The sequence below is a fragment of the Penaeus chinensis genome, chromosome 26, assembly GCF_019202785.1.
Source record: "Penaeus chinensis breed Huanghai No. 1 chromosome 26, ASM1920278v2, whole genome shotgun sequence".
Lineage (NCBI taxonomy): Eukaryota > Metazoa > Arthropoda > Malacostraca > Decapoda > Penaeidae > Penaeus > Penaeus chinensis.
In genome coordinates this window covers 17,639,486-17,654,233 of record NC_061844.1, presented here as the reverse complement: position 1 = coordinate 17,654,233, position 14,748 = coordinate 17,639,486, and the positions used below count along the sequence as shown (strand labels likewise).

At 36.2% G+C, this 14,748-nt stretch overlaps 1 protein-coding gene across 7 annotated transcripts in view; it reads right to left on the bottom strand.

The window, feature by feature from the left end:
- Positions 1-105: 105 nt before the first annotated feature.
- Positions 106-14,748, bottom strand: part of LOC125039230 (solute carrier family 2, facilitated glucose transporter member 8-like) — a 24,000-nt gene continuing 9,357 nt past the window's right edge. For 3 of the 7 annotated variants that reach the window (XM_047633039.1, XM_047633041.1, XM_047633037.1), the window contains exons 2-6: positions 6,697-6,816; positions 5,190-5,489; positions 3,657-3,785; positions 2,498-2,707; positions 106-384 (exon numbers count right to left, since the gene is read on the bottom strand). In XM_047633039.1, coding sequence (XP_047488995.1) covers positions 134-384; positions 2,498-2,707; positions 3,657-3,785; positions 5,190-5,489; positions 6,697-6,784 — 978 coding nt within the window. In that variant the 5' untranslated portion in view covers positions 6,785-6,816 and the 3' untranslated portion in view covers positions 106-133. Of the gene's footprint in view, positions 385-2,497; positions 2,708-3,656; positions 3,786-5,189; positions 5,490-6,696; positions 6,817-14,031; positions 14,135-14,748 lie in introns of those variants that run through there. The other 4 variants (XM_047633036.1, XM_047633035.1, XM_047633040.1 and 1 more) reach the window with 3 other exon arrangements.

Here is a 14,748-nt window from a genome sequence, read left to right as displayed (position 1 = left end):
ATGATGATGATGATGATGATGATGATGATGATGATGATGATGATGATGATGATGATGATGATGATGATGATGATGATGATGATGACGACGACGACGACGATGATGATGACAGCGATTACAATGAAGATGATAACTACGAGGAGATGACGATGACGAAGACGCCGATAACAACAACAACAAAACTTACCTGGAAGATGAGATTAATGTTGTATAAGACAGCGTTGACGCCCGCTACCTGCTGAAACACCATAAGGGCGAGGGTAATGGCCAAGGGCTTCAGGATATAAGGTTCCTTGAGGTCAGATAAGGACACCTTGTTCTTGGCTGCTTCATGCAAGGACTCCTTCAGGGCCTTCATCTCCGGCTCGATGTCGTAGTACTTTCCTGTAGGCGAGGACGGTGAGGTTAGGCGAAGGGGCGTGAGGTTAGGCGAAGGAGAGGAAGCGAAGCAGAAAAAATATGAGAGTGAGGAAGACATAATGAGAATAGAGACGAAGAGGGTGTGGAATAGAGAGGGAAAGAGGATTCGAAACTGAAATCCAGCAAAAGTTTGAACAGAAATGTCACTAAATCATTAAAAAAAAAAACGAAAAAAAAGGTAAAAACGAAAACGAATCTATATGACATAGGCTGATCAATAACAAAACAACGGTACTACCTCCTCTACTACTACTACTACTACCCCCTTGGATCCGGGTGCTTCGCGGGTCGTGTGCGGTCCAAAATCCGGGCATTGGGCTACTTGGATCGGTGACTACTGTGGCTAGTTGACCCGGGAGATTCGAATACTCACGCACGGAAACGAGCCTCTTTACCTTCGCGATTAGCCACTTTTTTTCTTGATATATTGTCATTATACAAGGTCTATATTCGCAATCTGTTTTGGTGTATCATGCTGACAATGGACTGCTTTCATTTTGCAGACTCCAAATAGCTTAACCTCTGTATAATGAAGGAAATATTGTTATATTTCCGTTTTATTCACATTTAAAATATGATCATTTACTTACACTATCAAAAGAGTAATCGATTCTTTTCGTTTCTTACACTTCATATTGTCTGTCCAAGTAGCATTTTCTGCAGACGCGGTTTTTGACGTTTTGCAATTTTCCGAGGCCTACATTTGTCATGCTGGTAATATACTATTTTCGTTGAGAAGACTCCATATTGTATCTCCAAATAGTTTACACTCTGTGCAGAACACGTAATGTTATATTTGCGTCTCTCATATCGTTCAGTTTTCAAAAATAAACATTCACCTACGCTACATCAAAACAGTAACAGACCGTTTCGTCGATCGCGTTTCATGTTATACCTCCAAGTAATTTACATTCTGTTCAATACAAGAAACATTGCGCAAATGAAGGATAAACAAAAACAAAATTTTCTCTTGTACATATTCATTTTGTCTATGCACAGCATGCATACTTTTCTTGAGTGTGATAGATCTGAAAATACTCATATTGGCACAAGACCACTTACATAGTGCGGGTCTATGCACACTACGCGCTTAGTACACCTTGCACCGCCGATAAAGGAGGCCAGGTGCAGGTACCTGAGCATGGACGTGTCCTCTCTGGAGACGGCCCTCTCCCAGGCATGGCTTCCTGGTGGGCCGCTGAGTCAATGTCCCTCCCAGTGCTTTACGCACGAAGGAGGCATTGGAGACCGCCATCTCAATTGGCTGGACTTGTGAGAGGTCGGGTATGACTGAGCCAGCTGGTCACTCATGCCCACCCCCTTCACCCCAACATAGTAGTCGACAACCACGCGAAGCTTCAATTTCTGTCGGTCCGAGGTTGTGACCATCTCGCTCTTGTGAACCGTCGACAGCAATGTGACGGGCCTCATTGAAGGCACAACATGCCCGTTTTCGTGCTGCGACAGTTCACATCACCACGGTCTTTTGGAATATACTGCACTGTCAACTACTGGGTTGACACTGAAGTGGTATCGCAGACTGTACCTGAAAACAGAAGACAAGGTATACAATACTGCTACAATAAAGGATATCATGTAAACACATAGAAAAACATGCAGGTATGCACAAAATAGGCAGAAAAATCAAATAAAATGCTTACTGGTTTGTGCCCCGGACGATAACATCGATAAGTTCATCTGTGACGAAGCAGCGATAGATTTCCCCCTCCTCCTCTCTCTCTCTCTTTCTTTATCTTTCTATATCTCTCTTTCCCTCCTTCTCTCCCTTTCTTCCTCTTCTTCTTTCTATGTACAATGAAAAAAAATCTATTCCCTACAGTGCTAGGACGAATTCTCGTACTCCAGATATTCTAATTGATGATGTGACCGCCGCTCGCCCCTCAGCCAAATTATTTCATGACGTAATGGTAGTGTCTGGATCGCAGGCGCTACTACTACTATTAATAATAATAATAGTAATAATAATAATAATAATAAATAACTATAGTAACAATAATAACAATAATAACAACAGTAATAACAATGATCATCATCATTACAACAATTAAAAGCCCACCTCGAAAATACTGCATTGACGCCCTCGCCTCCTCCTCCTTGCCCTTGGACAGCAGAAACGTGGGAGATTCCTTGATGAAGAGCGCCAGCAGGAGGTAGACGCCCCCGACAGCGGCGCAGGCGAGGACCAACCACCGCCAGGACTCCACGACGGCGCCGAAGAGGTAGGCGTAAAGGATGCCGATGGTGATGAAGAGTTGGAAGCCGGAACCTGGGCGGGTGAGGCGGTGGTGTTGTTAGGGATGGTAATGATAATCATTGCTCTGTTATATGCATCATCATTATTATTATCAGTATCATTATCATTGTCAGTATCATTATCATTGTCAGTATCATTAGTATCGTTGTCAGTATTATTATTATCATTGTCAGTATCGTTATTATCGTTGTCAGTATCATTATTATCGTTGTCAGTATCGTTATTATCGTTGTCAGTATCGTTATTATCATTGTCAGTATCATTATTATCATTGTCAGTATCATTATTATCATTGTCAGTATCATTATTATCATTGTCAGTATCCTTATTATCATTGTCAGTATCATTATCATTGTCAGTATCATTATTATCATTGTCAGTATCATTATCATTGTCAGTATCATTATTATCATTGTCAGTATCATTATCATTGTCAGTATCATTATCATCATTGTCAGTATCATTATTATCATTGTCAGTATCGTTATTATCAGTCAGCATCATTATTATTATCATTGTCAGTATAATTATTATTATCATTAGTATTATTTATATCATCATCACTACTACTATAACCAATATTTCCATATTAATGAATATAATTCCGTTATTATTGTCATTCTAATTCTCATTACTAATATTATCATCAGTCAATGACATTATCATATTAACTTTCCTGTGAAATTTGTTAGAAATAATAACGGAAGAAAACGATGACAGAAAACGGATCTTTAAAACATGGAAAGGGTAGACTAAAACAAAAACAAAACACACAAAGCCGATGACAGTATTATATATCACTATAAAGGAAATGCGATTGAAAAAACAAATATATAAATTATTGCGAAATATGAATGAATTACGTGAATGAAAAGAGGAAAAAAAAAATCTTAAACAAGAACATGCCACAAAAATCATAAATATAGAACAAAAACAAACAAACACAAACAACAAAGTATACCTAATGCACCACGTATGTCTTTCGAAGCATACTCAGTGGTATAAGTCGGGCATACCAACGACGTAATTCCAGTGCACAGTCCACATAAAACACGGCCGGTCACGAGCATGCCGATGTTCTGTGCAAAACCTGCGAGGAAAGGATTGATAAACAGAGAAAAATGAATAAATATGTAAATAGGACAATGGATAAATGGTAAGAGGAATAAATAAGTGAATAAATAATCGAATTAATACATGGTTTAAGGAATAATTAAATGAGATGACTGAACAGATAAGTAAATAAATAAATGGAGGAATTATTATGAATAATAAAGATAAATAAATACAGGAATAAATAATTAAATGATGCAAATAAAACAAATAAGGGCAAATAAGTAAATAAGTAGATGATAGCGATGAATATTTGAATAAACGTACATAATGAAAAATAAAAATAAAATTTAATTAAAGAACTTATTTAAGAGACCACCATTACTAGTTCATTGGTTGATATAATGATTTGAAGTTTATCCAACAACTTCTACCTTTATTGTATAATTGAGGTGAGGTCGATTCACCAAATTGGAAAAAAAAAATAATAATGGAAAATTGATTCGTGACTAATAGGAGTTAATTATACATAGTAAATAATAATAAAACAATAGTTCAATGAAAGCCATTCAGTCCAAAAACTCAGTATTTTTTTTTTTCTAAACCAATTACAACTAAGATCACACTGACTCATTCACATATTTTTCCGACTCACAACTTTTTAATTCGTATCAAAGAACAGCTCTCCTCTTTCGTATTGTTTTTCTCGTATGTCTTACTAAATCAACTAGAACACTTTCAAAACCAATCCCGCAACTTCCTCTAAAACTAATTTCTCCTCTTTCTAAACCAGACACTTAACTACTAACAGCCTTATCTAAACCAACCATACCATTTATAAACCTTATCCAAGAACTCTTTAAGACCGTTTTCTTTACATCAGTCAACGCCTTATTATATACTAATCACGTTTTTTTTTTTTTTACCTCTTTGCCTTAGTCACTAACGCTAATAGCCAAAGTTCTACTTTCTTAAATAATCGCCCTCTATATAAACCAATCACTGCTCTGTTCTCCCATCAATCACATCTCTCCTTACATTTAAACCAGGCAATGCTTCTCTTTGTAAAAAACCATCCCCTTTCTAATCAATCATATCTTCTCATTCTCCTCTTGATAAACAAATCACAGTCATTTCATATCACCTCTTTCTAAACCAGTCACCACCTTTCTAAACCAAATACGACTTTCTAAAAGTCAACCACCTTTCTATAAAGTTTACACCAATCTCCACTACTTTCTAAACCAAAAACGTCGCCTCTTTCTATATCAACTCCTCCTAAACAAATGACTCTTTATAACTCAAATGAGTCCTCTTACTAAAGAAAAAGAAACAAAAAATGTCTCTTCTTTCAAACCAAACCTACTCCTCTTTCTAAAAACCAACCACGCCACCTCTTTCCCCAACGAACACGCAGCCCCACCGACTCCCAAAAACCCACCTATCAGCGCCCACCCTAGCACGAGCGGCACGAGCGACGCCAGCATGGTTCCCTTCCTCCCCAAGGTGTTCAGACTGAACCCCGCGACCACACAGCCGACCAGGGCACCGGCGCTGAGGGAGGCGGCGAACCAGTTGTTTTCCATCGGCGTCAGTGTCAGTTGGTGATCGTTCTCCGCTTGCCACTCAGGGGCGCTGGTGGTGTTGTCCGAGGAGTTTGTGGACGGTTTGGAGAGCAGGGCGGCACTAGCAGGGGAGGAGTATCCTATGGCTGAGCCCACGGCCATGGCGCCCATGGAGGCTGTGGGCGTGATGGGGGAGAGAGAGTTGCTACGATGATATTTAGGCTTTTTTTTAATCTTGATGTGGACTTTAAGAATATAAATGCTTGCTATTTAGGATACAACGTGACTATTATCTATAGATAATATTACGTTACTGGTATTTAGACTCATCTGGACTGATTAATCGAATCGTCAATTTGGCGACTGGATGGTTAATTCGAGGACCGATTAAGATTGATTTATCAATCGGTAATATAATTTGCTTGATTGAATGTTTTGGACAGAGTTGACTGGTTTCTTCGTTGACTGTGTTTATTTGCTTGACTGGCTGATTAGTTACGTATAAAGTGATCCATTAAATTAAACAGAATGGTAGAGTGATAATTCGGTTACTAACTGATAATCTGAGTGATTAAATTTCTTATTTGGCTTGTGACCTGGATAAAGTGTTTTGACTTAAAGAATTTGAGACTGACTGACTGATTAGCTACTTATTACAAACTGATTACAAACTATTACTTATTACAAACTATTACTTATTACAAATTGATAATTATAATTACCATCCAGCAGTTTACCAATCTGTTCATACTATCAATTCCTGTTTTGAAATAAGGAAACGAGAAACAGTAAAGAATATTCGAGATGATTAATATTTTCTGATGATAGTATATATCCGATACCTAGAGCAACTTCTAATAAATGGACTACTATAGGTGACGAATAGACCGCCTGACTAGCAATTACTGGGTTACCTCAAAGCTCTAGCCAATCAGCTTCTGTAAACTTCAGACTCTCGCCCATTGGTCAGTGCAATGCTTTAAAATCGGCCAATCAGCGGGCACAATGTCTCAAATATCAGCAAATCAGCAAATTCTCGAAATCCATAAAACTAACGGAACTGATGAGAGAGAGAGAGAGAGAGAGAGAGAGAGAGAGAGAGAGAGAGAGAGAGAGAGAGAGAGAGAGAGAGAGAGAGAGAGAGAGAGAGAGAGGGAGAGAGGGAGAGAGAGAGAGAGAGAGAGAGAGAGAGAGAGAGAGAGAGAGAGAGAGAGAGAGAGAGAGCGAGAGCGAGAGCGAGAGCGAGAGCGAGAAAGAAAGAAAGAAAGAAAGAAAGAAAGAAAGAAAGAAAGAAAGAGCGAGAGCGAGCAAGAGAGAGAAAGGAAGAAATAACAGAAAGAGGACAAGAACAAAAAGAAAGAAAAAGAGAGATATAGAACTTACCAGAGAGAGCAGCCAGGTACTGTGTCCCATGGGCCGGTTTCCTCCACTCATTCACGAGCCCCAGCGTGGACATCTGGATTTCGACCATTTTTTTTTAAAGTTACTGATTTTTCCTTCGTTCTGGCAAAGAAACAAAAATATCTCTGTTAACCTGTACCTGTATTATACACAACCCCCTCCCCCCCCAAAAAAAAAAAAATATATATATATATATTTCTCAAATACTTCAGGAAAATAGTAAATGTAAATATAATGGGCTTTTTAATAGAAACTGATAAGGAAGCGCATTAGAAGTCCAGGAAAGAAGTTTATGAGGGGGAGGAATCATCTACTTGAATAAGTTTTATATTATTTTACTGAATATATCGAAATCAAGATGAAAAAAGGACCATAGATGCATTTAGCAAATTGAAATGAAGCCATGTCCTTTTCGCTATATCATCGTAACAAATATATGGTAGGCCTATGTCGTGGGAAGCATATGATATATAATATGATATATATAATGATATGATGTATATATAATGATATATGTAATATGTTTCATTCTCATTCGTTATTTTTGAACTTGGGAAATGAAAATCTCTCGACTTTTTTTTTTCAAACTATAAATCTGAATTAAATCCTATTAAGACTACAAGAATGAATAGATAAATAAACCATATATAAAGAGCGTTAGGTTAAAAATAAATTGCCTGCACGTATTTTCGTAGTTTGTTTCTACCAGTATTTTCGTAATAATGATTTTCCTGAGAAACGCTGTGCTGTCTTATAGGAAACTTTCAGCAAAAAAAAATCTTTGAACTCTAATATATACCACTTCTTCAAACAGCAAGAGATGCAAAATTAATATAATCGGTAAAACAATGCAGAAGAGCGGGATTTATTTACTTTATAGTATATATATAAAAATATTTATTTAAAATAAACAATTTTCTTTAGACTGGCGGTCTCTGTCTCGCTCACAAGGAACAAAACATGTCCGTTAAACCAGAGTGACACCACTTACGTAAATACTTATCAACTGAGTAGCTGTTTGTCTCGTCGGTCATAAGGGAAAATATGTGTGAATTTTTATACAAATTCTAGAAAACAATTATCGATAACACGGAGTACTTTGTTGCTACGTGAAGTTAAGGGTAAACAGAATATTATTAACTGTAAGATTAAGTAATGTAAGTAGGATTATAATGATAAGTTGTTAGGGTGGTGATAATGATAATTACTATAATTTAATAATAATGGTAAGTTGTAACAGTAATTGCAAGATATAACCAACGAGAACCACCTACAGTAATGGTAATAAGTAATGGCATCTAATAATAATAATGTTATAATAGCGATCGGAATAATAATGATGATGATGATGATGATGATGATAATAACAAAAATAACAAAAATGGTAATAATAATAATAATAATAATAATAATAATAATAGTAATAATAATAAGAATGATGATAATGGCAATGATAATAATAATAACAATGGTAATGAATAATGACACGAAATAATAATAATAATCATGTAATAATAGTAACAGATCTAATAATGATAATGATGATCATTCTCATAACAATAATAATAATAATGATAATAATGATAATAATAATAGTAATAATAATAATAATAATAATAATAATAATAATAATAGTAATAATAATAAAATAACAAAAACAGTAATAATAATACCAACAGTAATAAAAAAGTAATAATAATGATAATAACAAAAATAACAAAAATAGTAGTAGTAGTAATAAAAATGATGATAATAACAACTATAATAATAATATTAATAACAATAATAATAATAATATTAATAACAATAATAATAATATTATTGATAACAATAATATTAATAACAATAATAATATTAATAACAATAATAACAATAATATTAATAAAAATAATAATAATATTAATATCAATAATAATAATAATATCAATAACAAAAACCGACGTGGCAGTAAAGTGGCCTCTGGCAACCTAAGGATTGATATTAACAACAACAATAATAATAACAACATAACCTAATAATAAATAATGATAATAATAATTAAAACAATGGCAATTATAATAATGGTAATGATGATGGTAATGTTAATAATGATAATAAATAAATGAATGAATAATGAAAATAACGATACTATTGCTTTACATTACTATATAAAACCTTCTTGTACTTACCAATTAATAGATATCAAAAGCACAATATTACAAAAACAAAAAAATACAAACAATAACAATGATTTGTGAAAACATAGGGGAAAAATCACCTATTTTCCACTCAAGTAAAAGTTAAATAAAAAAAAATTATTGCGTTCGTATCTCCTGCAAACACATCACGCATGCGCAGGAGGCCGAGGCGGAGGGGGAATTGGAGTCAGGTCGAAGTGGATAGATAAAATGTTGATAACAATGATGCTAATTATTGCAATATGGTAATGAAATTGTGATGGTTGTAATGAATACGATGATGGTAGTGGTGGTGGTGAGGAAGATGAAGAAGGAAGAAGAGGTTTGGTCTCAGTGTTTGTAATCTCTATCTCTGTCTGTCTCTTTCTGCTTGTCTGCTTGTCTGTCCTTCTGCTTGTTTATATGTATATATACATGAACATATATAAATATATATATAAATATAAATATGTCTCTCTCTCTCTCTCTCCATACATACATATATATATATATACATATATACATACACACATATATATGTATATATAAACACACACACACACATATATATGTATATATGTATATATACACATATACAATCATCCTTATATATATACACATACACACATACATATGTATACATAAACACACACACACACACACACACACACACACATATATATATATATATATAATATATATGTATATATGTATATATATATACACATATACAATCATCCATATATATATATATATATACATACACATCCATATATATATATATTTATATATATATATATATATATATATATGAGCACACACACACACATATATATACACAACAAACACAGTAAATGCAACAGCTATTCTTTCTCAAGAAACACTCGGTCGTCATTATCTCCCTAACTGGAAAAAAAAACTATCTCGATAATTCTGGCTTTTAATCGCCAATGACTTTGACTGATTAAGGAAAAGATAAGGAAGTTTGAAAGCCATGCGCCTTTAAACAACTCTCAAGGACAAGACATTTTAGCAACGTTATTCAAGAAGTCAATTAGGAGACACGGTTTTTTAAGGAAATGGAAGCATATCTGTGCATGAACACTGATAATCATAAAATTAATGATAATGATCGGAGTAGCAGTTGTAATAAGAGTAATGATGATGATGATGATATAACAATAATATACAATGATATAATAATGATTACAATAATAATATAACAATATAATAATGATGGTGATGGTGATGGTGATGGTAATGGTAATGGTAATGGTAATGGTAATGGTAATGGTGATGGTGATGGTGATGGTGATGGTGATGGTGATGGTGATGGTGATGATGATGATGATACCAACCATAATAATGGCAACAACAATAATAATAATAACAACAGTAACATCAACGATAATGAAATATTTGTTAATGTTTTGCATGTACACTTTCACCTATAAACTCATTTAATAATCTACCATATACATCACACTGTAACGCACCGGCAAACAACCACTGAACATAATATAAAATACAGCAAATCACCATCATTATTACAATATCTTCCTTATAATGTCACTAATGTAATGAAACCTGATATTATGATGATGATAACACTAATGACAACAAACAAAATAATGAGAGTAACTAACTACAGGAATAACTGCAATAATGATGATAATAATAAGCAGGAAAAGCAACTGCTTGGGAAGGTGGTGTGAGGCGGACCATTCGGCCTTGCTAAGTATTGTTTACATCACACTCCCTCTGTCTCTGTCTGTCTTCCTGACTCTCTCTCTCTCTCTCTCTCTCTTTCTACCTTGTCTGTCTGTCTGTCTGTCTGTCTGTCTCCTTCTCTCTCTCTCCCTACCTTGTTTGTCTGTCTGTCTCCTTCACTTTCTCTCCCTACCTTGTCTGTCTGTCTGTCTCCTCTCTCTCTCTCTACCTTGTTTGTCTGTCTGTCTCCTTTTCTCTCTCTCCCTACCTTGTCTGTCTGTCTGTCTCCTTCTCTCTCTCTCTCCCTACCTTGTCTGTCTGTCTGTCTCCTTCTCTCTCTCTCTCTCCCTACCTTGTCTGTCTGTCTGTCTCCTTCTCTCTCTCTCTCTCCCTACCTTGTCTGTCTGTCTGTCTCCTTCTCTCTCTCTCTCTCCCTACCTTGTATGTCTGTCTGTCTGTCTCCTTCTCTCTCTCTCTCTCCCTACCTTGTCTGTCTGTCTGTCTCCTTCTCTCTCTCTCTCTCCCTACCTTGTCTGTCTGTCTGTCTCCTTCTCTCTCTCTCTCTCCCTACCTTGTCTGTCTGTCTGTCTCCTTCTCTCTCTCTCTCTCCCTACCTTGTATGTCTGTCTGCTTGTCTTCCTCCCTCCTTCTCTTTCTCTCTCCCTACCTTGTCTGTCTGTCTGTCTGTCTGTCTGTCTGTCTTCCTCCCCCCTCCCTCTTCCCCCCCCCCCCCCCTACCTCTCGCTACCACTAACGCTTTTAATAAAAATTTAAGCTTCAGGAAAATCGGCAGAAATGATCCTATTCCTTTTATGATTATATAGTTATAATTTTATAGTTGTATAGTTATAATTTTATAGTTATATAGTTATAATTTTATTACTCGTCTCCTCTCTTTTACTTGGTGGACGTTTTGATTACTTATATTGTGAGAATAAAAGGTTTTCAGTATTAGTGAACGCACCGAAGTTTATGTGTTATTGTTCACCTACATTGGCAAATATATATGTACATACACGTAGGTACAAGGACTTAAATGAACGCGCAATACTAAATGTACATGCACAAGAGTGTGTGTGTGTGTGTGTGTGTGTGTGTGTGTGTGTGTGTGTGTGTGTGTGTGTGTGTGTGTGTGTGTGTGCTATGATAATAAATGCATCAAAGGAAATAACTATAATAAAAATAATAACAATAACAAAAAATTGTCTTAGTAGTAATAACAAAAGTATAATTTTACAAGCAAACAAACAAAAATACTAATAACTATAGCAATAATGACAGTAACAATAAAACAAATATTCCCATAGTTGTTAAATTAAAACCTAAAGTATTTTCTCTTCATTAACCATTTAACTACGAAGTTCCTCTTGCATCGACAAGTAAAATTATCTCTTGGATTTTAAAATATGCATCAAAATATGGTTGGTTGCTGTGGCCATTTTAGTATACTAATTATATATGTATTAATGAAGGACTATGACCTGCTTCTTGGCTGCCAGATCTTTCAACAACGTAAATTCACTTCAACGCTATAAACCCGGTACATTTTTTTTTTATAAACTTAGTATACTAGTAAACGGTCTTAAGGGAGTAATGAATATAATGCGCGATATACCCATTTTTTTCAGACCTTGGAAAATCACCGATATTGAAAATGCTCAAAATATCATAAGATACATAAGTGTACCACTATTTTTAAAAAAATCCTAGCAGGCCCATTTTCTATGATGAATTGTACTGGTATTGAATATTTTTTTTCAAACACAACCAGATAAGCAGTAAAGTCTTCATCATCTAGTTTTGGTATATAGCACAAACCAATCATGATTTTCCATCACGATCCATCGATAACATTTCGCGACATGAAAAAAAAGAGAAACACATACACACACACACACACACACGCACACGCACACGCACACGCACACACACAATCATAAGTAAGAAAAAAAAAAAAAAAAATGCACCTCAGACGTATTAAATTCCAGTTGGACAGCACATCGATTTTTTTTTCTCCGAATCCAAGCCAATTTCAGAGAGGATCGACACATCGCGATGTTTATTTTTCTTTTCTTATCGTGGCGGCTTCATTTCATCTATAGACACAGGTTAAAGGCTGGATGTTTGTTCGTTTGACTTAATCCTTTTCACAAACCATAATAAACAAAACATTGGTGATTTCTTCAGCTGCGGTTTAAATAAAAATGAATTTGAAAATATTAATAATAAAGAAAACTATTGTGTAAGTAGTAATTATAATGATAAAATTGTTAATGTTAAGTAGTCATCATAAGCATCAGGTTGATAATGATAATCATAATGACAAAGTAATGAAATAAAAACGATGGACAAAATATTAGTATTGATGATAATTATAATAACAATAACAATAACAATGATGATGATGATGGCGTTATCAGTCATAATAATAATAATAATAATAATAATAATAACAAAAACTCTAAAAATAATAATGATGGTAATAACAACAACACTAAAAATGGCAATAATGATAACAAAGATAATGATAATAAAAATACTAACGACAAACACTAACAACACAAAAAAACAACACAATTCTGTGTCTTCAAAGTCTTACTTATTACTACACACGATAGCACAGAAATACTATTAGCCGCAGTCCTGCTAAATGGGAGGGGGGGGGGGGCTGATTCCTGATTAAGGGTGGGGAGGGAGGGGGGGGAAGGTAGCGACGAGTATACAGGTCTAAGCCTCTGTGTTTTCTTGCATTTATCTGTGTCTGTATTTATTCTGCAACATCAAACGTGTCCTTTTAGTGGAAATCTGGGAGAGAAACGTTTTCTGTTGAAAGATAGAGAGAAAGAAAAATAAATATCAAGGAAAGAAAAGTAAATCTTTCAGTCTAAAAATCAGGGAAGGAAGGAAGTCATAATAAAGAAAAGAAATAAATAAAGAAAAAAAAAAAAAAGGCAAATAAGGATAAAATAAAAAGAAGTAAAAATCTGTAACATCATAGTGCATCGCGTCGACTCGCTTTGCAAGCGCCAAGGCCAAACACACCTCACGTGCATCAAGTTTCTGTACTTGAGTCTGCCATGCATTCGGCGAAAGAAGAAACAGAGAAAAAGGCGAGAAATAAACAGATAAAAAGGCGAGAAAGAAGAGAAAAAAAGAATGAAAAATTAAGGAAAAAAAACGATGATAGATACTCTCTGAAGACCTGATAATGACTACGCTGACCATTTCATCGATAGTTGGGGGTATCTGCTATCTGTAATGAAGATAGATAAGGTTAGGGAGTAGGGGGTAGTCTAAGGAAGGCAGGCAGGGGCATGGGAGAGACAGACAGACCGAGACAGACAGACAAACACACACACACACACACATAAACACACTCACTCACACACACACAAAACACATACAGATATACATATTACCCAAATACCCTATCTAGAGACAAGATACGCACAGACAGTAGATATAACTCGCCCCTACATAGTCAAGACCACCCTATAAATGTCCTTGAAACTCTGCAACAGAGATGTCGGCGTCACGGTGTGCTTGCAAGAACTGACTATGCACACCCGAGCCAGACATATGCAAGGCTGTGACGGGGTGTGGGTACTTGGGGAGTGACTGAATTTAGCAACGTGCACGCGGGCGGCTCGTGACCTCTGAGCAGCTGATCCGAACGTATATGTGAGGGGGGAGGGGGTAGTTGGGGGAGGGGGTAGTTGGAGGAGGGGGTAGTTGGGGGAGGGGGTAGTTGGGGGAGGGGGTAGTTGGGGGAGGGGGTAGTTGGGGGAGGGGGTAGTTGGGGGAGGGGGTAGTTGGAGGAGGGGGTAGTTGGGGGGAGGGGTTAGTTGGGGGAGGGGGTAGTTGGGGGGAGGGGGGTAGTTGGGGGGAGGGGGGTAGTTGGAGAAGTAGGAGAAGAACACAGAGAAGGAGATGAGGGGAACAGGGGAAGATGGTGAAGTATCAGGAAGACTGTTAGGAGAGGGATCTGGAGAAGGACATTGCTGTGGCACAAGAGAGTGACGTGAACTTACAGGAGGGCGTGGTAAGGATAATGGGGAAGGAAGAAGGAAAGGTATTGCTAACAGAGGAGGAGAGGATGGGGGAGCTCATGTCTACGGAATTTTGGCAATGTTGGTGTGGGATTTACGTTGGGAGGGTTAGCGTAGCA